Source organism: Suillus paluster, assembly GCF_016628075.1.
Source record: "Suillus paluster strain FC165 chromosome Unknown EDB91scaffold_51, whole genome shotgun sequence".
NCBI lineage: Eukaryota > Fungi > Basidiomycota > Agaricomycetes > Boletales > Suillaceae > Suillus > Suillus paluster.
In genome coordinates, this window is record NW_024537611.1 from 130,217 (window position 1) to 149,881 (window position 19,665).

The following is a 19,665-nucleotide window of genomic DNA, read 5'->3' on the forward strand; positions in this document are numbered from 1 at the left end:
CATTTCAAGTTCCTAGTCTCTGAATGCACCGTCGTTCTGAACATCCTCAAGGAATGTCGGCAGACGTCATTGTCACAGCAGTACACGGGTACGGCTCATGTTCAATATTACTCTAACATTGAAGACAGATATCGTTGGCCGCTTACTCCAGGAATATGCCAGAGGGCGAGGGTTGCTGCTGCCACCTATTACATACGTCGTAGTACGTACTATGCAATGCTTTAGAGAGGGGGGATCCTGAGAGTCGTCATGCTGATTGATGATTTGTACTAATCACCCCAGCTGGCTCTACGTCTACAACTGAGTATGCGATGGCGTTGGTATTTCTACCGTTGCCATGTAACCCTACCACATTCGGATCAGATACCTAGCCAAGATGTGAGAAGGTTTCTTCCCTATTTTGAGTGGTTGGTTGATGGTAGTTCGTCAATAATCGCATCTATCGGGAGCGAAGTACAGGTTTCAATCAGCAAGCTTCAAGAGCTATCGTGGGCGCACTTCAAATTCGAGCATGCATTTTTTTTCCGATCCTTCCCACCTGTATGTCAAGTAAATCGATTTTTTGCGGACTTGTCATGCACTTGCTACGACAAAATGAAAACTCCAATTGCCTTGCACAAACCTACGGCTCCAGAGTAAAATATCGGCCCTCAGTGGAACCACGCCCAGATTTTCCGGGATTGTTTGATGCTAACTAGCGTCCCCAAATTCCATCATGCACGATGATGTCATAGAGCTTCCGTGCAACACTGAGCAGATACCTCTGCCACGACTCTGCCACGGATCACTGTAATCGTTGATACTCTCGATGTCTTGCAGCTAATCCTCATTCTGGCACCTCACAGATCGACCGACCTACGTAGTTGTTATGTGCATTCAGTACGGGGTGAGCCACTCGGAGTAGCCGCCACGTATGTCAATATTATTTTATGCATGAGGAGTCGGTGCACATGGCAGACTGATCCTTGACTCACGTTAGCGGTATGCAATAATTCCCAGCTGAGTACCAGTTGGCCCGGGGGCCAGATCTCTGTGGAATCGTCTCGTATTTTGGGAAGTCCAGACTCGAGTAAATTAGCGAGAGTATACGAATTTTCAGTGCAGTGCATTAACGAAGTTTAACCCCAAATATGCAGTCTTTTCTTATCTCCAGCGCACTCACGTCCATCACGATTCTTGCTGTGGCGTGTCCTATGTTACGAACCGTGCCTTGTGAGTATTCATGATGGATCAGCAGCATCGTAGTTACTGAGATCCTATGTATCACTCAGCTAAGCAAGAGGAACTTGACACGAACTTCTTTCAAGATAATGGAGAACGCCAGAAACGCGATGAGCTCAATACGTCGTGGCTCATTATGCGGAAGTGGGAGTGGGTTTAGCGTCTGCCTTTTATTCGTCTACGTATCAACTCTGTTGCAGCAGGTTCTAGAATACGAGCCCGAGTTCGACATCAACGCCTCATGAGACAATAAGGGTGGGTTATATTACATCTGCCGTTTATTCATCTATGTATCAAACGTTTGCACCAGGTGCTAAGTCGGAATCCACTCAGCATTTATCATCACCATTGCTGAGTATGGAGGAGAGCATGGGGTGGTGTTACAACTTGGTACTGCACATGAGAGGTTCGTCATCAACGCGGTTTTCACCGAGTCAAGAGGTTGTTGATAGCTGACTCGGACATCACGTTGTGGTTCTGGAAGTAGCGCCCCTGACGCTCTTGTCGTGGAGAAAAGTGTCTTACCGATGTCACCGCTGTGCGTCAGTACTCGTAAAATGCGTCGTGATAGAGCGGCAACGTTACCGAGGCCCAGATTTAGGCCTTGTCCGGCCAGTGGACGCACGGTATGCGTAGCATCTCTGACTGGGACCGTGCGACTTCCTGCGCCCTCTCCAACATGTAATCCAGCATGGTTCCAGCAAAGCGGAAAACTTGCTGTCACTGAATTGATGTCGCGAGGGGAAAAAGTGCCACATCTGCATCATCCAGGGGAATATCACCATCCGAAGCCATTGAAGTTGCGGATGCATAAACAGAGTGACTTGAGATGCCTTCAGAGTGTTCCCTGAGCGCAACTTCTTCCTTGATCTCCTTGCTCGATGTAGTGCCTTCGAGCAGTCGTTTGTAGATGTACTGCAATGAGGGCTCGGGGAGGCGGAAATCGACATTGATTGATTGCTCTTGAACTCGCTTAACATATGAAGTGATTAGCCCAAGTGATGATATGCCCCAATGTTCTAGTTAGTCTTTATCAGCCCCGGGAGTCTTGGACAGTGCTTTTCGGACTGGTCATGATTGGTTAGTTCTTCAGCATCCAGTATCACTAAAGGTCCCAGGGGCTTAGGCTCGTGACCAGCCTAGCGTATACTACCACGGACAAGTCGAGTGTTACATCAAGCTCTTAACATCTCAAAGACATAGTAGTCTAGACTTGTCACTCAAAGCATGTTAGTGTTTCGCGTGCAGGACATACATCAAGAGGTCTATTGCAACCAACCGATGCAAAATCATCTCTACCTTTATCAGATCCAAGTGGAATCAGATTTTTGTTGTCGTTCGAGCGTCACGTGGCTGTGTGATATCGATTTGGCAGGGACTAGCTATGTTCTTTCACTGTCATATGAGCAGACAACTGGGATGTGAAATTCACGCCAAGCATAACAACAGCATTCAGCAAACTAAAAGAACGTAACGAGACTGAAACACCATCATTGTGATGACACCGCCTTCATCCTAGGCTGAGAAGCATCAAGTCATATATCAGGATGATAGTAGACTCAAACACTAGAGAGAGAAAAATAGCACCTCTTCCAGAGACATGATTACTCCTGGCGCATCCCAATTTCACAATGCTGCATAGCATTAGTCTCGCTGATTCGAGTGACAGTGCATAAAAACTTACAGCGCTCGCTAGGTGGTTTATAGTCGTATGCGAACAGGTCGCTGTCTTGTTCTCCGCGAGTGTCCAATGCTGCGTGACATATCAGTCTCGCTGCTTCGAGTGACAGTGCATGACAACTTACAGCGCTCGCTAGGTGGTTTATAGTCATATGCGAACAGGTCGCTGTCTTGTTCTCCGCGAGTGTTCAACGCTGCGTAGCATATGTATCAGTCTCGCTGATTCGAGTGACAGTGCATAAGAACTTACAGCGCTCGTTAGGTGGTTTATAGTCATATGCGAACAGGTCACTGTCTTGTTCTCCGCGAGTGTCCAACGCTGTGTGACATATCAGTCTCGCTGCTTCGAGTGATAGTGCATGAAAACTTACAGCGCTCGCTAGGTGGTTTATAATCGTATGCGAACAGGTCACTGTCTTGTTCTCCGCGAGTGTCCAACGCTGCGTGACATATCAGTCTCGCTGCTTCGAGTGACAGTGCATGAAAACTTACAGCGCTCGTTAGGTGGTTTATAGTCGTATGCGAACAGGTCGCTGTCTTGTTCTGCGCGAGTGTCCAACGCTGCGTCACATATCAGTCTCGCTGCTTCGAGTGACAGTGCATGAAAACTTACAGCGCTCGTTAGGTGGTTTATAGTCGTATGCGAACAGGTCGCTGTCTTGTTCTCCGCGAGTGTTCAACGCTGCGTAGCATATGTATCAGTCTCGCTGATTCGAGTGACAGTACATAAGAACTTACAACGCTTCTGATCATATGCGTCGTATTTGAACAAGTTGCTGTCTTGTTCTCCGCGCGCGTCCAAAGCTGCGTGGCACATCAGTCTCGCTGATTCGAGTGACGGTGCACAAGTACTCACAAGCACGTCCCGCCTCAACGTTGGGTGCAGGATAAGCTGCAGCAAGAGCAACAAAGGACACGAGTGTGCTGAAAACAAGGGAGAGCTGCATGGTTCAAGTTGTAATCGAGAGGAATGTCTACCGTGTCGATGTTCGACAGACCTCATCAGGGTAGGGATTATATACCTTCTTGTGCCTCAGATCACCTGACCTTGCCAGGAGACGAACGGACAATATGTATCGTAAGAACTCAGGTCAGGATATCCGGAGATATGAAATCGTGGCTCCGTGTTGAACTTGACTGGTCGGCACAAGATTCAATTTCCTACTCTTGTGCTGTAACAATTGCGTATTGGAGCGAAGAGAAGGACAGTTCGCTTACTTGGCGCCCCAAAAGTTCCATGTCGCATAATTTCTATGCTTGTTATTCGGATACTGTATGATCTTGAAGTCCCTGAGGTCTCTCGCGCTGATTCAAAAAGGCTGCTTGAAGCTAGGCCAATGGTACAGAAGCAAGGAACGCACCGAAAACAACGCAGTCTTCCACTGACTGCGAGGGTGCTGGGATATCTGGACGCGTAGCCAGATAATTCGCTATGAGCCCATGCAAGCATGATGCGGCACCCGGCGTGGCAGCACTTCGGTTAGCACAAAGTTCAATTTCCGTCTCTCGCTGTAACAATTGCGTATCTGGAGCGAAGAAGGACCCCTGCGCCATCATATCATAAGTATCATGGCTCGCTCGTAAAGCGTCCGCAAGAAGTTATACATAATTTCGGACGGGATTGAACTTGTTATTCGGACGATAGTATCGGTAGGTTCAGAGCTCTCTCGCTGTAACAATTCAAAAGCTGCTTGAAGAAAGGTCGTTATGGGTAAGTAGCAGGCTAATGGTACAGAAGCGGGGAACGCACCGAAAGTAATTCAGTTTGCCACTGAACGCGATGGTGCTGGGAACCACCCTTGGCAGCGCTTTGGTTGGCATAAACTTCAATTATTTTGCTGTAACAATTGCGTAAGTCCTCGCAGGTTAACTCAAGCCCACTAGATTGTGTAATGTCCTTCATAGAGTATAGCTCTCTAGGACATAAACTTGGATGTTTTGAATAAATAAAAACTCAAGCCCAATCGGATCTCATGAGAGCGGATTGGCCGTGGCAACCCGGATCTAGTACGAGGAAGGGCTAGAGCAGATTAGTACTAAGTACTGGCCCATCAGCAAAAGCGGCTGAAATTTCGCGCAGTTTAAGTGTTAGAAATCAATTCAGTTCACCTGAGACTATACCAAACAGGGAATGTCAGGGATCGTAAAACGATAGTTTTTCGACGGGTCCAAACATTGATGAAACATTGATGTGGGCGAATGCATCCAATCATTGGTACCATACAGATCTGGCAAAGAACGCACTGGAAGCAACCGAGTTAGCCACTGAATGCGAGGGGGTGCCGCCGCGCCGGATATCTAGTTGGGGACTGACACGAGCGCACGAGCCAGTGACTCGCTCGCAAACACCTCGCTTAGCGCTACGGGTATGTAAGTGAAGAAATTATCACGTGCTGGCAGCCGTTCCGAAATTTGAACCAACAATATTGTTGCTAACCGATTCAAGCTTAAGAGAACACCGCTCGCGGTTATAAGAGGTGCACTTCAGTGGTCCATGGTTCACAACTTGGTCCACATGATGGTTGGAGGGGTCCTCATCATGGGGACCAATTTGATCTCATACTTACGACATGACAGCTAGCGTGCGATCCTACTCATTCGCCTTAAGGTGTGGCTCGCTAATGATGGCCAGCCGCCAGTGGTCACTACCGCGAAATGTGGTACTTTACTCTCTCAGTCTCTCTATCAATGAAGCACTGGCATTAGGGAAACCATTTCCTCCCGAGCATTAGTGTGTAGTAAATTTAGGTGTCGACCTCTGAGAAGAGTCCTTCACGCCAGGCTTCAGCAAAGTACGAGTCTCCATCTCGCACGAGTACTGCCATTCATATTCTGCTTCAAGCCCGCATATCTTAATGGGAGACTCGATGGCGTCGAGATATTCACTAATTCTAGCGGGAGCCATCACGATTCACGAGCTGCGGAAGATTTACACCCGCATCGAGCTCATAAAGGAATCAACAGCTAACTCGTCTTCCAGCTTGGCGGCGTCTACCACCATCTGGAACAGGATAACCGCGCCTTGCGTGCCGTAGAGCCCGTTGCTGTCTACCTTAGGTAGCTCCGAGCGCGTGGTGAACTCCTGGATTTTCCGTCTTCCTCAGGTTCGCAGACCAGCATCGAGGTTCTCAACGATCAATTTCAAGTACTCCTCGATGAGGTTCTCATTCTCGAAGGGTCGCATTTAGAGCAAGGTGTTACTCCTTGATATGGAATGCATGTACTTATCTCGTAGCTTGGTGGAAAGCATGACACCATGCGGAATCGATTCGGGACTAACTTCGTACTTTGAACAGTCCGTCAGCTTCATGTAAATACTATGCAGGGGAAAGTTATCGTTATTTGTTCCCAGAGACAGAATACACCTGCGGCTGGCATTGACCTTGCTTCGCAAATTAGCGAGACCCGCATGAAGGATTAGGGTTAGGTCTTCGCGGGATACTGAACTCAAAATATCACTCCCCTGAGATTATAGACACCACATACCGCCTGGAGTCTCTTGCTGGAGCTTATAACGAGCAACTGCATTTTGCAGCTACCCTGGACAAATCAAATCGGACATGTTTAGAGTATATTCAGGGGAAGCTGCTCCCTCAGCGTCCGTCAGCACGCAAGTCTGAGCGAGGAATAAAAAATCGACACTAAGGTATCGTAATGCCAGCAGATTGAAAGTCCCTTCCAAGTCTTACCGTAGGATGTGCACAATACATGAATACGGCTCTCATCAGGTCTTGAACACTACAATAAGGATCAGAAGTATTAGTATGAGGAGCGCAATCGTGACTGTGGAGCCTAAACCCGAGAAATGAGCAAAATTGACGTCCAGAGGTCATCAATGATAGGAGCTACCATTTCGTTTCGCGCCCTGAGCGACACGTTCAAGTTTGCGCCTCGCATTGGACATGCGGGCACCGGTACCGTCGAGCTCAGTGTCTAGGGCATCGAGGAGTCCTGTATGTACCTCGAGCTCGTCACCTATCTGGAGTGATATGTGATGCTGTCGACCAATTGAAGAAGAGAGGTGGTCAAGGTGAACGTCTTGCGCTAGTGGAATGGGATGTTAGGTATCACAAACAAGGTTTTGGTGGTGAGCTTACCGTCCATCATCTGTCTCTGTTGCAGTAAAATGCCATTTTCATCTGGCTCCGGCGAAGGATCGTCAGTGTATGGTTCGTAAGTTGCCTCAGGGCTGGGAACACGTTCTGCTAAAGGTGGGGGTGACGGTGGCATCGGAGCGGGTATTCTGGCATGAGATTTGAGCACACACTTGCGGTCACAAAAGCACAACATACGGATGCAGTCCAGCCTTCTCTGCTTCTTCTTCCCCCAACATACCACGCAGTCGTTCATAGTGTGCTCCGAGAGTTTCCGCAGCTTCATCATCAGATGCCGTGCGGAGAATTATGACACCCTCCCTAATCTTATGTAAATTAGTTGATATTGGTTGCAGATGTAGAGTGGGATGGGAAGCTTGGAGGCGCTGTCGTTCAAGCAGGAGAGAAAGTGTTGAGGTAGCAAGAGATGTTAGCTTCGCAGCAGACATAGTCTGTGTACACGGGGTGAGACTCCAAGGCCTCTCAAGTGGGGTGGGTGAATACAGAACAGGAGCTGAAAAAGTAGAAGTTCAGAGGTGTTGATATCAATATTTGATTCTTGTATCTTGGTCTATACGAGAAATCTTCGCACAGGGTTGGGCAACTTTGGGTAGCTCGTAGGCGTGAGCTACGAGTCACATGTCGTATCACGTGAAAGAAAAACGCGACTTGTCAAGTGACTATATTGACCCATATCCCGCTTTACAGAGTAGAAACACAAGTCGCAAGAAGCGCAGCTGCCCTAGCAGGAGATATCGTGCACCTTTCCAGGTATATTGGCGAATTGAAATGGATCTTATCTTATCTTATCTGACCATAATGATGATCAGGTGACACTAAGGATTTCAGCTTTCGCTTGAACTACCTTTCTATCAACCCTTACAATCTTCATTGCAAGAGCTTGACACGCCCATCATGTCGGAAATTTCGCATCAGTCTCTGCCTCCTGGTGCCCTGGAAGCATTACAACGCCCATCGAATAACGGAAACCGCTTCACGATACGCAAACTCTCTGATTTCGATCAAGGTGTACTTGCGGTCGTTAGATCACAAGATACAGATCCAGGAGCATTGACACACAAATTCGACCTTCTCTGTCCCCGTAGTGGGTGTGGTAGCATCATCTTGAAAGCGGGTGTTGGCCAATGGGTAGAAAGTGCTAGCGTTGAGGTCCGACTCGTTTCTGATTAATGCATACAATCGACACCACTCAGCGATGTCGTTAGCTCGATCTCACAAAAGAGCCTCTTCATCCAGACCTTCCAGCATTGCCTACACCACCTGCCACTGTCCAGTGGTGGTTAGTAACTCCGAGTATGATGGAATTTGAGAACATTGGTTTTACGAGGCCTGTCCGGCAAGACGGTCAGTACAACACTGGTTCCCTATTCCTCTTTCCTAAAACCAGATCACTAGCAGTTGCAGCAAAATCGCTCAAGTTGTTAATATGCGCGGAGTGCGACCTTGGTCCATTGGGGTGGTGCGAAGAAGGGGGTAGTGAATTCTGGTTGGCTTGTTCGCGGGTGGGATATCGCTAACACGTTAATGGGCGACTTCACATGTTCACAGACCAATACTGAATGATTCAGGAAGCCGAATAAGAAATAACGACCGCATTTTCAACAACAAACTTGACCGCGGAAGGCTTGACTCTCGCAAAACCCTATGCTCAAGCTAGAGCTGTCGTGGTAAGTCGCTGTATGGTCGTTTGGTACGCGCAGAGATTTTATTGGTGCCACGCCTGGTACACGGAACAGTATCTTTCTTTCATCCCGATGCTTGAAACAAGGAGATCATCATGATAGGGAATTGTGTAAGAGCCTGAGGAATGTGCAAGGAAAGTATGTCAGCATCTCGTTAGAGTGAATCAGATAAGCTCAGAGTTTGATCCGAGTAGTACACGATGGTGGATTTGGATTTTGAAATAAGATGTAGGATCCGAAATTATAGGTGCTCGTGGCAGATTGTTGAGAATCATCAGTATTGACGTGTCTGAGACATATGTTTCCAGCCCACTCCACTTGCACGAAAAGTCGCGGAAGTCTGGAAACTGACTCTGACGAAGTTAAGTCTAAATAAATAGTACAACATTGAACCTAGTAATCGTTGCAAAGAATCCCAAACTTGCGTTGGCCCGATGAATCACAACTCATTCACAAGCTGCGACCGAGTTATCTTGATATATTCTGTTACACCTAGCCAGTGTGGCTCCGAAATAAAAATGGGTCATTCTACTCCCATCATACCCCATATTGCCTTTCCAACGACCGCAACTCCATCATTCTGGTTACCCGCACGACTCTGGCCGTCATCGACGACTTCAGTGCCCAGGAGTTCTCGCCGTGCGTTGAGGAGCATACGCATTATAGACTCCGTGAATTCAGGATGGCCTTGGCTGGTGAGTATATGAATGTCCGTCAGGCGGAAATTCAAGGGTGGTCCATCTCTGGGGGATTCTGGCTGAGAAAAGCGGACCATCCCATGATTCGGTGAATGCTTAGACGAAACAATGATATGGAATGATGGCGGTTCGATGGGAACGTAGTCACGATTCATCAAATGAAGATTCTTGAGAATGAAAATATGAGTACGATGACAGTGGAAGATGAGAAACTCCAACCAAAACGCCAGATTCGACGCCGTATACTCTCTTTCCGAGCTCGTTTAGTTGCAGCTTTGTTGCAGAAACTTCACGCGTGTTGCGAACACATGTCCCACCCACTGGCAAGCGCGATGACCTGATGTCCAAAGCATACTCCTATTGAGGCCGGTATCAGTGCCGCAGACGTATCATAATATACATCTACCGACCAAAAATCTTTATCCGCTGTTTTTCTGTGGCAACATACCTCACGTACTCAATCAGTTTTTTGATCCACTTCTCTACCCGGCAATTCATATTCGTAGGCAGTAGCAGCTGCACATGTGACGGACAGAATTCAAACATCTGCATACGCACATCTAAGCTATGTCAACGCACCAGCTTCGGTGATTATCATTGCATCATATTCATCATCTTTAGGGTAAACCTGCGAGTACACGTGGAAAGGCTCGAGCGTGAAGGTCATTTGCGAGTCTGTGTCAGTATGATATTAAACCTGCAGAGTCCTTTTAGAGATGTACGACGAACCAGCTGAACGAGTGTGATTGATGGGCTTGAGTGATTCTTCTAGCAAGGTACCAAAAATCCTTGTATAGTCTCCATGCTTTTCCCGAATCGCATCCACTGGCTCGTCGCATATAAGGAGTGCGATACGGCGATATGTTCTCGGCTCACACATCACAATGGTCAGGACTCAGGAGACTATGCGTTGTCACTGGCAGATAAGATCACCGACTCCTACGTTCAAGTGGGAAGGCAAATACTCACCTCTATGCCCAATCTCTGCAAATCACTATGCAGTCACTTCGGAAAGCACCGGATGGAGCATAAATGACAATAGGTGTCGGTATACAATTCGCTCCCGAGTAGAACGACACAACCGCGAAGATAAGCTACGGCAAACGGTGCCGCAAGAGATAAGTAACAGGTATCGAAACTACCATGGGCACTCGGACCGGTCCAGGAAAGAGTGAACCACTACACCTGAGAGATCAGCAAAGACCGCAAAATCATCAATGTCGAGTTTTGTGCAAGAAAGTTGGAGACACCAGAGACAATTAGTCGTTGATCGTCAACTCGAAGGACGACTAATACATCTGAAAAACATAGCACGTAAATTCGAGCAGGCAGCATGACATGTTGTCTCCGCCGGGGCCACGTATGGGTGATGAGCAGATATGTTAACTTATTTTGAGATATAAGTTTCTGGACAATGTCTGTCACACTTGATAAATCTCAATGGAAAGTCAGTCATCCTGCTCCCATAACACCCTCAATATGGCCTTCCTAACGACTGTGACTCCATCATTCTGGTTGCCTGCACGAGACTCGCCGTCATGGACAAGCCCAGGGCCCAGGAGTTCTCGCCACAAACGGAGGAGTGAATGCATCATGGACCCCGTAAATTCGGGGTGACCTTGGCTGGTGAGAATATGGATGTTGGTGAGGCTGAAATTCAAGGGCGGTGTGTCCTCGGATGACTCTGATTGGGAAAAGAAAACCATTCCATGGACTGGCGACTGGTTAGACGAAGCAAGGATATGGAATGATGGCGGCTCAGTAAGAACATGGTCATGATTCATCACTTGAAGGTTCTTGAGCATGAAAACATGAGCACGATAGCTAATGGAAAACGAGGAACTCTAACCAAAACGTCGGATTTGACACTATATACTCTCTGGCCGAGCTCGGTTAGGTGCAGTTTTGTTGCAGAAACTTCGAAATGCGGTTTGCGAACACATGTCCCGCCCATCGCAAGCGCAATGATCTGATGTCCGAAGCATACGCCTGTTGCTGTCGATATCAGCGCTTACACACGAGTCATAAAATAAAATAATCGACCGAAAATCTTTATCCGCGGTTTCTCTGTGGCGACATACCTCACGTACTCAATCAGTTTTTTGATCCACTCTCTACCTGGTTGTTCATATTCGTGGGCAGTAGCAGCTGCGTATGTTATGAGCAGGGTTCGTAAACATGCATACAGAAATTCAAGTAATGACAACGCACTAGAGCCAGTGATTAGTATTGCATCATATTCATTTTCTTTAGGGTAAACTTGCGCGCGCATGTCGAAAGGCTCGAGTGTAAATGTCGCTTTTGAGTCTGGGTCAGTGATTCGAGATTGAGCTTCGCTGCAGAGTCATTCAATGGATGGGCCCACAACGAACCAGCTGAACGAGTCTCGTTTATGGGCTTGAGTGATTCCTCTAAGAAGGTTTCAAAAATCCTTGGGTAGTTCTCCATGCTTTTCCTGAATCGTATCCTCAAATACCTCGCAAACGAGGAGCACGATACGGCGATGTGTTCTCGGCTCATACATCGCAAAGACCAGCTAAGTACGTGCAGTCAGTCAATGAGATCCCCGACGTAAGTGGGAACACAAATTCGCACCTGCAAATATCTCGGCAAAGTAATATAGTCGCTTCGGAACGCGCCGAGCGGCCGCAGTGTAATGTGTCAGTATTCAACTCACTCCCAAGCGGAACGCCGCAACCACGAAGATCAAATTCGATGAATGGTGCCGCAAGAGATAACAACCAAGTCCAGCGTGGGCACTCGGACGGGTCCAGATAAGATTACACCACAAGGCTCGGAAGTGCAATGTTATGACTATGCAGAGATATTATAGCTGTCGATCGAAGAACCACCGATATATCTGAAAAGCATCATTAGCACGCAAGTTCGAGCAGGTAGCGTGTCATGTTGTCTCCGTCGGGGGCGACGAGCAGAGATATGACCTATCAAAGGCTTCCCGCGGGCTCGATGGATCTCAACTTATCTCGAGAGATATGTTTCTTCTATTGCATCTGATGGCACCAAAATAAAGATTCATCATTCTACTCCCATAACACCCCAGATGGCCTTCCCAATCACCGCGACTCCATCGTTCTGGTTGCCTGCACGGCTCTCACCGTCACGGACAAGCTCAGGTCCCAGGAGTTCTCGCCGTATGCGGAGTAGTAGATGCATTATAGATTCCGTGAATTCAGGGTGACCTTGACTGGTGAGAATATGGATGTCGGTCAGGCTAAAATTCGAGGGCGGTGCATCCTCTGAGAACTCTGAGTCGGAAAAGAGGACCATCCCATGATTTGGTGACTGGTTAGACGAACTAAGAATATGGAATGATGGCGGCTCGTTGGGAACGTGGTCACGATTCATCAAATGAATGTTCTTGAGAATGGAAACATGAGCACGATAGTAATGGAAAAAAAAAGAAAATCTAACCAAAATGCCAGATTCGACGCCGTATACTCTCTTTCCGAGTTCAGTTAGCTGCAGCTTTGTTGCGGACACTTCGAAACGCATATTCCGAACACATGTCCCGCCCATAGCGAGCGCGACGATCTGATGTCCGAAGCATATGCCTGTTAGACCAGTATCAGTACTTGTAGACATTTTATAAAATATATTCACCGACCGAATATCTTTATCCACGGTTTCTCTGTCGCGACAACCCTCACGTACTCAATCAACTTTTTTATCCATTCTCTACCTGGTTGTTCATATTCGTGGGCGGTAGATACTGCACATATTAGGAGTCAAATTCATATACATGCATACGCATCTAGTCGTCAACGCACCAGAGCCAGTGATTAGTATTGCGTCGTATTCATCAACATCTTTAGGATAAACCTGCGCGCGCACGTCGAAAGGCTCAAGCTTGAACGTCGCTTGTGAGTCTGGGTGTTAGTCATGTGAAATTGAGTCTCGTCGCGGAGTCATTTATAAATGCATAACGAACCAGCTGAACGAGTCTCGTTTATGGGCTTGAGTGATACTTCCAGCAAGGTTCCGAAAATCCTTGTGTAGTCCCCATGCCTTTCCCGAATCGCATCCGCGGGTACGTCGCAAACGAGGAGTGCAATACGACGGTGTGTTTCCGGCTTATACATCGCAAAATCGAGGGGAGGGACTACTTGCAGTTAGCAATGACGACAAGATTCGGAGAAGTGCTTTGGGCAGTGTTTCCGTTCCGATGTCCACGCAGCATCCTTGTGATACTACAAGCCGCTGTTGACATATACTTATCCGGCCTTGCAAGTTATTTTTTGCTGTGGAAAAGGATGCGTTATATTAGCCGGTTCGGTCCGGAATCCTATGGAAAAACGAACACTGCCACTTACTGGCAGTGCCAGCTTTCACTTCAATCCGTTTCAAAGATTCGTGTCAGTAGTTTCAGGCAACTCTAGTGGTTTCTTTCAATGAGCGAGGTCGTAAACGCTATCGTCGCTTTTGCAGTCATCGTCATCATTTTCCGATGGGCGACTTCATGTAAGTGACGAGTTATCGAGTCATCTAATATGCTGACGAGTTCCTACGACAGCAAGCGACCATTCCAATACTAGGAGGTCGGCGTCTTCAACTCTTGGCTTCAGGCCGAAGAATGTGACGCAGGAAATGGTTAAGCTGGAACTCTTATGCTGAATTATCATGCTGAATCCCTCCCCGCAGGTCGACCAGATACATTCCATGTTTCCGACCATACCACAGTATGTTCATTCATATCAACTGCAGAATTCTTCAATGATTATGTCATAGAGATAATATCCGCTACGACTTGCTAAGGACGGGGAGCGTCGAGATCACCTCGAATAAAATCCTAGAGCGTGGATATCTTGATGCGGTGCGGCCATATCTCACACGATATCAATTCCATGTATTCGAGTATTCTCTTTTATAGCCTCCTCCAGCATATTTCACTGTTTATCCTCGCACAGAGGCTCCTCCACAAGCGCGGCAAGTTCCCCAAGGACAGACAACAGGTTTAGCACCGACCCCGAAAGAGAACCTTATAGCTCGTTACAAGCTACAAGACAGAGTGACGACTTCTACTTTATCACCGGATGACGATCTTGCCTTTGGCAAAGCGAACTGGGAGGACACGTCAGAGAAGCGCGAGGCCAGTTTGCAGGAGAGGAAAGCACAGATGATATTGGCTGCCAGACAGTGGGTCTCTATCCTTGTAGTCAAATGCCCTTGCCTTATTATTAATCCCAAGGCGGTTACTGGCGCAACAAGCTCAGAAGGAAGAGGCAGGCGGGGCATCAAGTTCTTCGTCGCACTAAACATCCCATCGCAATAATATGTACTCGCAATAATTATTTACATAGTGTTACCCAAACCCTTCACTCGTTGTTTAGCCCATGCAATCTATGGCTCATCATTTGACGACAACGAGTTATCTTCATCCCTACCACTACTTAGCCGATGGTGATAAAATCATTGCCTTGGCGGTCCTTAAGCGTATCAAGCGCGATTGTTCATGATGCGGGTTTTTTCATTATGAATTATATACCCAACCGAGTGGCGTGGGCACACGTCGTCGTGCCCTAGCAAAGTTCTGACAGATTCTCGGGATGGCATTTCGCCACTTTTCAGACCAAGGCACAGTACAAATCCAAACCTGATTGCGAGTTGTAATGGAAAAAAAACCAGCATCCACGCAGACTTCATGTATCACAGCTCACAATCAGGTTCGTACCGTATCAGAAAGAGACAGGTAATATTCAACAAAAGGAACGTTAAAGATGATGAAACGGTATCTACCTGACAGTTCATGTCGCTATCGAGGATAAAATCATAATCTGGGCTTGTGATCAGACTTCCTTGTAATCTTCGAATGTCATGACGAGTCTCTCCCAACGGTTTACTGACCCACGGGAACTAGATAGCATCTAGTCCCAGTCGGGTGGTGGAATACGAAGGTTATGTACTTGAGACGCTCAGCGCATCCTCCCATCAAAACCACCAGATGTGAAAGTAGTGCCAGTGACGAGGCACTGCGAATCCCTGCAAACCACAAGGAACATGAGTAAACTGGCTTGATAAGCAACCAAGGACACCTGACTTCCATTCCAGAGTGGTCCCCATGCTCGGCTGGTATGCACTCGGGGAATTTCTCGATGCTAGCCCCAAAAGTACGCACCTGGTGGTCACCTCGCAGTCAGGATCGTCATAACCTGAGAAACTTTCGGTGTTAATTAGGAAAGTTCAATGCATGCACGATGTATGTAACATGTACATAAACCATGAGGTCAGATGCAAGAGATTCTAGGATCCGGTAGAGCTTAGCCATGAGATACCACGACTAATGTGAGTCGCGATCATAACCGTCATGTTCCACGATACTCTGTCTGCGTTAAAGAGGTAAAGCAATTCAGCGAGTCATCGGGGCTGCCAAAGTACGATAGGATGCTCAAGCCTCATTGAGATAAACAACTTGAGAGGTCGATATCCATAGAAAACGCTTGGAGGTTCTTAACACGTGACGCCCTCGTGCTTGAAAGGTGGGACGATATCGGCACCGTAATTCACAAGCATGAGGGCCCTGAGGGGAGCATTCAACTTCATAGTAGCGACGGGGTTAACGTATCAGCGATGCAGCAACCATACGAAACCTTGGAGACATGAGGTAGAAGCACCAAGGTGGACTCGTGGGCCAGTTTGTTTCCGCTCCGCATGTGATCCAGTAGTTAGGCATTTCCGCTTGGTACATTGATGTGCCATATGCTATGTAGGTAACGCATGAGCAAAGTAGTCAGATGCTCGAGGGCCATGTTCAATTCTTCCAGGTGACCATATGACGGCTTTGAAGCCTTTAAAGCTTCTGTTTTGACCTGAAGAAGACAGTTAAGCTTTAAACTTTCCGAGTACTTTCCATAATAGGCTGGGAGATCTCCAGGACAATCACCGTGCGATTTCGGACTTGCTTGCTGCCGCACAAGTGCGATAATAATGCGGATATCGATCGATAACGTTGAGTAGGTATGCATGCAAGTAGAATTGGGGGCGGCGGCAGGATACGTGTAAGTAGTATATGGGGGAGGACACGAGATAATAATAAAATGGAGTAGTATTATTTATATACCGTAATCGGAGACTGAAAATGAGAAAGTTTGTGGTGAAGTTGTAGGACTTGGACACTTTGTTGTTCGTCGTCGTTATGGACGATGGTGAGCGAGAGCAAGCACACAACTGGCTGCTCGCTGACGACAACAGACTCTTCTTTCTCACCTTCTCTTCACTCGCCCTCGCTGTTGCCTCCATCTTGCTCTGGCGGGCAAAGTACGTGGACAACTATCCCGTGAACGACAATCCCGACTCCCAGCAAGCTCATTCCATACTCACCGCCGCTCTTTCAACTTTTCATATTGCTAGTCACAGTACTCCTGGTGAGTTCGATATGACTGTCCCAGAGAAACTGGGCACTCCGGAAGCAGCCACTTCAGCCACCACAGAGCTCGAGCAGAAGGCTTCCCGGTCCAAGGAGCGACGCAGAAGAGGAAAAGTCCCGTATAAGGAGATTATTAAGGGCGGGAAGAAGACAAAGTCTACCCCAAAGGCCACTCAGTCTAGACTACCCGCTCACAGTCGTAGCGAATCACCGGCTCTTGAGATGGAGTCCAAATCCTCCTCAAGTAGCGATAATATCGTGCCAGTCGCGCCATCCACTTCGTCTTTAGCTTCACCTGCTTCGGATCTCCCTGAAGAACATCTGGTATCCCCTCTGAGCGCAGAATCACCCCCGGCGGGTGAACCACATGAGGACCGTTCCCTACCTGCTTGCATGACGGCATCCAGTTCTGAACCAGCATCCGTTTCGCGTCACAATACAGTCACGTCCCATAACTCCGCCATGCGCACTTCACGTTCTGAGCATACGCAGCTGCATGGCACGGTCGACAATGTACAACCTGCCAGCAGCCCCTGTCACCATGATCCCGCTCCCTCCATTCCAGAATTATCTTCTCCAACCACCTCCACAGCGCCATTGTCAGAAGACCATGATAGTCATGAACGTGTATCCTCATTCACTTCCTACTCTCAATCTCAGTCTATGCCACTCCACGCATCCACATCTACCCACGCGTTGGATTGGGATGGACAATCACAGGCATACACAGCAGACGCTCTCACTAAGCCTCCACGGTTAACGCCTAAGCAGCGTGGAGCTGATAAGTCCAATGGGAGTTGCGCGATTTTGACCTCTATCTCGCACAGTACCCTCTTGGCATCCTCATCAGCCTCTCACTCCATTCCTCCGGCACGAATCACGGTATCCAACTCTGCATCCGCATCCAGTTCCCCCTTGTACCCAAATCCGGGATCGACTATTGGACTACCGCCATCTCCCTCCGGCACTTCCCCACAACCTGCTCCTTCGCCAACACTTCCACATTTTACATTTCCCACTTTGAACCCTCTTCAGGCGTCTCCTAATGATCACACACATACCCATTTGAACACAATTGAAAGTCCAATCATGAACGGAAAGAAAGCGGCTGGCCCCCCAATACCAAGTGCTTCGCGAGGCTCGACGCCCCCACCAGGGGTATTTGTTCATACTGCACACATAGGTTCGCCTGCTGGCCCATTGAGTGCTCAAACACAGCTCGCGTCCATGCGTGGTGCACTTGAGGCTGCGAGACTACGAGAAGAGAAGGCCCGTGCAGAGGCCGAACACTTGGGAAAAGAGAACGAAGAGTTAAAGTGGCGATGGAATGAGGATGCAATGGCTTGGAGGAGGAGAGAAGCCGAGGTGAGTATTCACTCTTCCCTGAGCGTCCCGTCGTGTGACGGTCTTCGTCATTATCATATACTCACCATGATCCCCAGCTACAAGCCCAAGTCCATCATCTCATGCAGCAGCTTCAGGCCGCATATTCCGTTCTTACAACCTTGCAAACCCAGGCGCAAGCTCAAGCACAATCTCCCGCACAGTCCTCCTCATCTTTCTCATCTCCCACATCCCCTTCCCCACGCCTGCATCCTCACAGCCCCAATCTCTCGCACAACAGCCTTCCCCCAACTTTCAGCCACAATCCACCCGCACACGTTCAAGCACTTCTTGCATCATCCTACCACCCATACCCCGGCTTTCCAGGCGCTTATGGCGGTACAGGAATGTCGCCCTTATTTTTCTCGGGTCTCAGAATGACCATGAGTCCGGGAAGCAACGTGAGGAACGGAAGTGCAGGCGGAGGAAAAGATCAGTATACCCCCGATACATCTTCTTCAGTAGGGTCATCGCCATCGCGTGGAAGGCGACGACGACGCGGTTCCGAATCTTCCTCTACTGAGGAGAACATTGGCGAAGGCATCGTTATCAGCGAAGCAGAAGAGGACCAAGAGGACATATGGCAGAATAGTATATTGGCAGATGCGATTCTAAAGCGGCCTGAAAGCCTGCGCGTGCCTAGTCGAGGGAGTCTTCGATCGGATGGACGCAAGAGTGCTATGGGGGGCGGGATGAGTGGGAAAGAGGACGTAGGGCGTGTGCCTAGCCGGATGAGCGAGAGATCGGATGCTTCTACGAGCGGAGGCAGTTATGGGATGAGTATGTCTAGCTTGTCGTGGGGTAAGAGCGAAGATGAGGCAGGTGGTGTTGTTGGAGAGGGTGGTTCTACTTCCGCAGAAGGTACAACAGCTGGCGGAGAGGGTACGTCAGATTCCAATGCACCGACACACGACCCATCGATGCTAGCTCCTGCGAAAGACGTTCAATAACCCCGAAGGCTGGTATTTGACTTATAACGTATTCTATCCCTCTCTGCACCCCTCCACGTTTCTTCCACCACTTTCGTTTCTTCCTTACGATACGATCCATGGGGACTTGATTTTTGACGTCAGCCTGTATAATAAGGTATATTTTCTTATTGTCATAATAGTTGAGGCTTTAGATCTGGAACTGCTGAAGTCTACTTGTTCTTATGTATGCCCCTGAGTCGGGCCCCTATTTTCGACCTAATGCACATACCACCGTCAGGTCCAGGAAGACCGGAACTGCCCCTCTAAACGCCCGAACGGGTTTGATGCGTAGAATTATGAAATACATTGCCGTTCTGCTGCCGTTCTGGTTGAGGTTTGTGGTGCCAAGTCGAGGTGGGCTTACTGGAGGAATTCTTAGTGGTCATTAGATGCCCAGACATGCAAGGCTTTTAGCTCCGATCTTCCATTCCTTGTACAGGCTGTAGCTTGAATAAATTGGACATTTGGTCACCACCGATCAGTTACTTGGTAGTGACATGGCTAGCCTATAGACTATCCTTGGCTTACTTCCGA

At 48.2% G+C, this 19,665-nt stretch overlaps 9 protein-coding genes across 9 annotated transcripts; 3 read left to right on the top strand and 6 right to left on the bottom strand.

Annotated features, from left to right (window-relative positions):
* Window positions 1–1,941: 1,941 nt before the first annotated feature.
* EDB91DRAFT_1348682 (uncharacterized protein) lies at window positions 1,942–4,301 on the bottom strand (the record flags this gene model as incomplete). Its single annotated transcript, XM_041325982.1, has 11 exons — window positions 4,258–4,301; window positions 4,120–4,202; window positions 3,758–4,062; window positions 3,640–3,705; window positions 3,515–3,583; window positions 3,394–3,462; window positions 3,273–3,341; window positions 3,152–3,220; window positions 3,027–3,095; window positions 2,906–2,974; window positions 1,942–2,189 (listed from the first exon to the last, which is right to left on the bottom strand). Exons 3-11 carry the CDS (start codon window positions 3,846–3,848, stop codon window positions 1,942–1,944), a joined length of 819 nt encoding a protein of 272 aa, XP_041174492.1. The 5' UTR covers window positions 3,849–4,062; window positions 4,120–4,202; window positions 4,258–4,301.
* Window positions 4,302–6,268: 1,967 nt separating this feature from the next.
* EDB91DRAFT_1147772 (uncharacterized protein) lies at window positions 6,269–7,590 on the bottom strand. Its single transcript, XM_041319307.1, has 4 exons — window positions 7,194–7,590; window positions 6,999–7,144; window positions 6,751–6,945; window positions 6,269–6,693 (listed from the first exon to the last, which is right to left on the bottom strand). The coding sequence occupies exons 1-4, from the start codon at window positions 7,442–7,444 to the stop codon at window positions 6,626–6,628; spliced, it is 660 nt and encodes a 219-aa protein (XP_041174493.1). The 5' UTR covers window positions 7,445–7,590; the 3' UTR covers window positions 6,269–6,625.
* Window positions 7,591–7,709: 119 nt separating this feature from the next.
* On the top strand, window positions 7,710–8,730 carry EDB91DRAFT_1147774 (Mss4-like protein). The gene is made up of 4 exons (XM_041319308.1): window positions 7,710–7,766; window positions 7,826–8,165; window positions 8,222–8,360; window positions 8,415–8,730. Exons 2-4 carry the CDS (start codon window positions 7,911–7,913, stop codon window positions 8,531–8,533), a joined length of 513 nt encoding a protein of 170 aa, XP_041174494.1. The 5' UTR covers window positions 7,710–7,766; window positions 7,826–7,910; the 3' UTR covers window positions 8,534–8,730.
* Window positions 8,731–9,221: 491 nt separating this feature from the next.
* EDB91DRAFT_1084272 (uncharacterized protein) lies at window positions 9,222–10,276 on the bottom strand (the record flags this gene model as incomplete). Its single annotated transcript, XM_041315748.1, has 6 exons — window positions 9,222–9,563; window positions 9,643–9,753; window positions 9,803–9,830; window positions 9,854–9,878; window positions 9,976–10,071; window positions 10,126–10,276. The coding sequence occupies 6 exons, from the start codon at window positions 10,274–10,276 to the stop codon at window positions 9,222–9,224; spliced, it is 753 nt and encodes a 250-aa protein (XP_041174495.1).
* A 568-nt stretch (window positions 10,277–10,844) lies between these two features.
* EDB91DRAFT_1251192 (class I glutamine amidotransferase-like protein) lies at window positions 10,845–11,844 on the bottom strand (the record flags this gene model as incomplete). The annotated part of the gene is made up of 5 exons (XM_041323344.1): window positions 10,845–11,192; window positions 11,246–11,385; window positions 11,440–11,544; window positions 11,608–11,703; window positions 11,769–11,844. 5 exons carry the CDS (start codon window positions 11,842–11,844, stop codon window positions 10,845–10,847), a joined length of 765 nt encoding a protein of 254 aa, XP_041174496.1.
* Window positions 11,845–12,027: 183 nt separating this feature from the next.
* On the bottom strand, window positions 12,028–13,668 carry EDB91DRAFT_626228 (class I glutamine amidotransferase-like protein). Its single transcript, XM_041327932.1, has 5 exons — window positions 13,346–13,668; window positions 13,185–13,283; window positions 13,022–13,126; window positions 12,829–12,968; window positions 12,028–12,774 (listed from the first exon to the last, which is right to left on the bottom strand). Exons 1-5 carry the CDS (start codon window positions 13,494–13,496, stop codon window positions 12,433–12,435), a joined length of 837 nt encoding a protein of 278 aa, XP_041174497.1. The 5' UTR covers window positions 13,497–13,668; the 3' UTR covers window positions 12,028–12,432.
* EDB91DRAFT_1147797 (uncharacterized protein) lies at window positions 13,645–14,858 on the top strand. Its single transcript, XM_041319309.1, has 6 exons — window positions 13,645–13,875; window positions 13,928–14,004; window positions 14,056–14,093; window positions 14,143–14,227; window positions 14,285–14,550; window positions 14,603–14,858. Exons 1-6 carry the CDS (start codon window positions 13,806–13,808, stop codon window positions 14,667–14,669), a joined length of 603 nt encoding a protein of 200 aa, XP_041174498.1. The 5' UTR covers window positions 13,645–13,805; the 3' UTR covers window positions 14,670–14,858.
* Window positions 14,859–14,919: 61 nt separating this feature from the next.
* On the bottom strand, window positions 14,920–15,804 carry EDB91DRAFT_1147799 (uncharacterized protein). Its single transcript, XM_041319310.1, has 3 exons — window positions 15,259–15,804; window positions 15,152–15,188; window positions 14,920–15,091 (listed from the first exon to the last, which is right to left on the bottom strand). Exons 1-3 carry the CDS (start codon window positions 15,455–15,457, stop codon window positions 15,061–15,063), a joined length of 267 nt encoding a protein of 88 aa, XP_041174499.1. The 5' UTR covers window positions 15,458–15,804; the 3' UTR covers window positions 14,920–15,060.
* A 648-nt stretch (window positions 15,805–16,452) lies between these two features.
* EDB91DRAFT_1348688 (uncharacterized protein) lies at window positions 16,453–19,420 on the top strand. Its single transcript, XM_041325983.1, has 2 exons — window positions 16,453–18,142; window positions 18,220–19,420. Exons 1-2 carry the CDS (start codon window positions 16,547–16,549, stop codon window positions 19,108–19,110), a joined length of 2,487 nt encoding a protein of 828 aa, XP_041174500.1. The 5' UTR covers window positions 16,453–16,546; the 3' UTR covers window positions 19,111–19,420.
* Window positions 19,421–19,665: the final 245 nt, after the last annotated feature.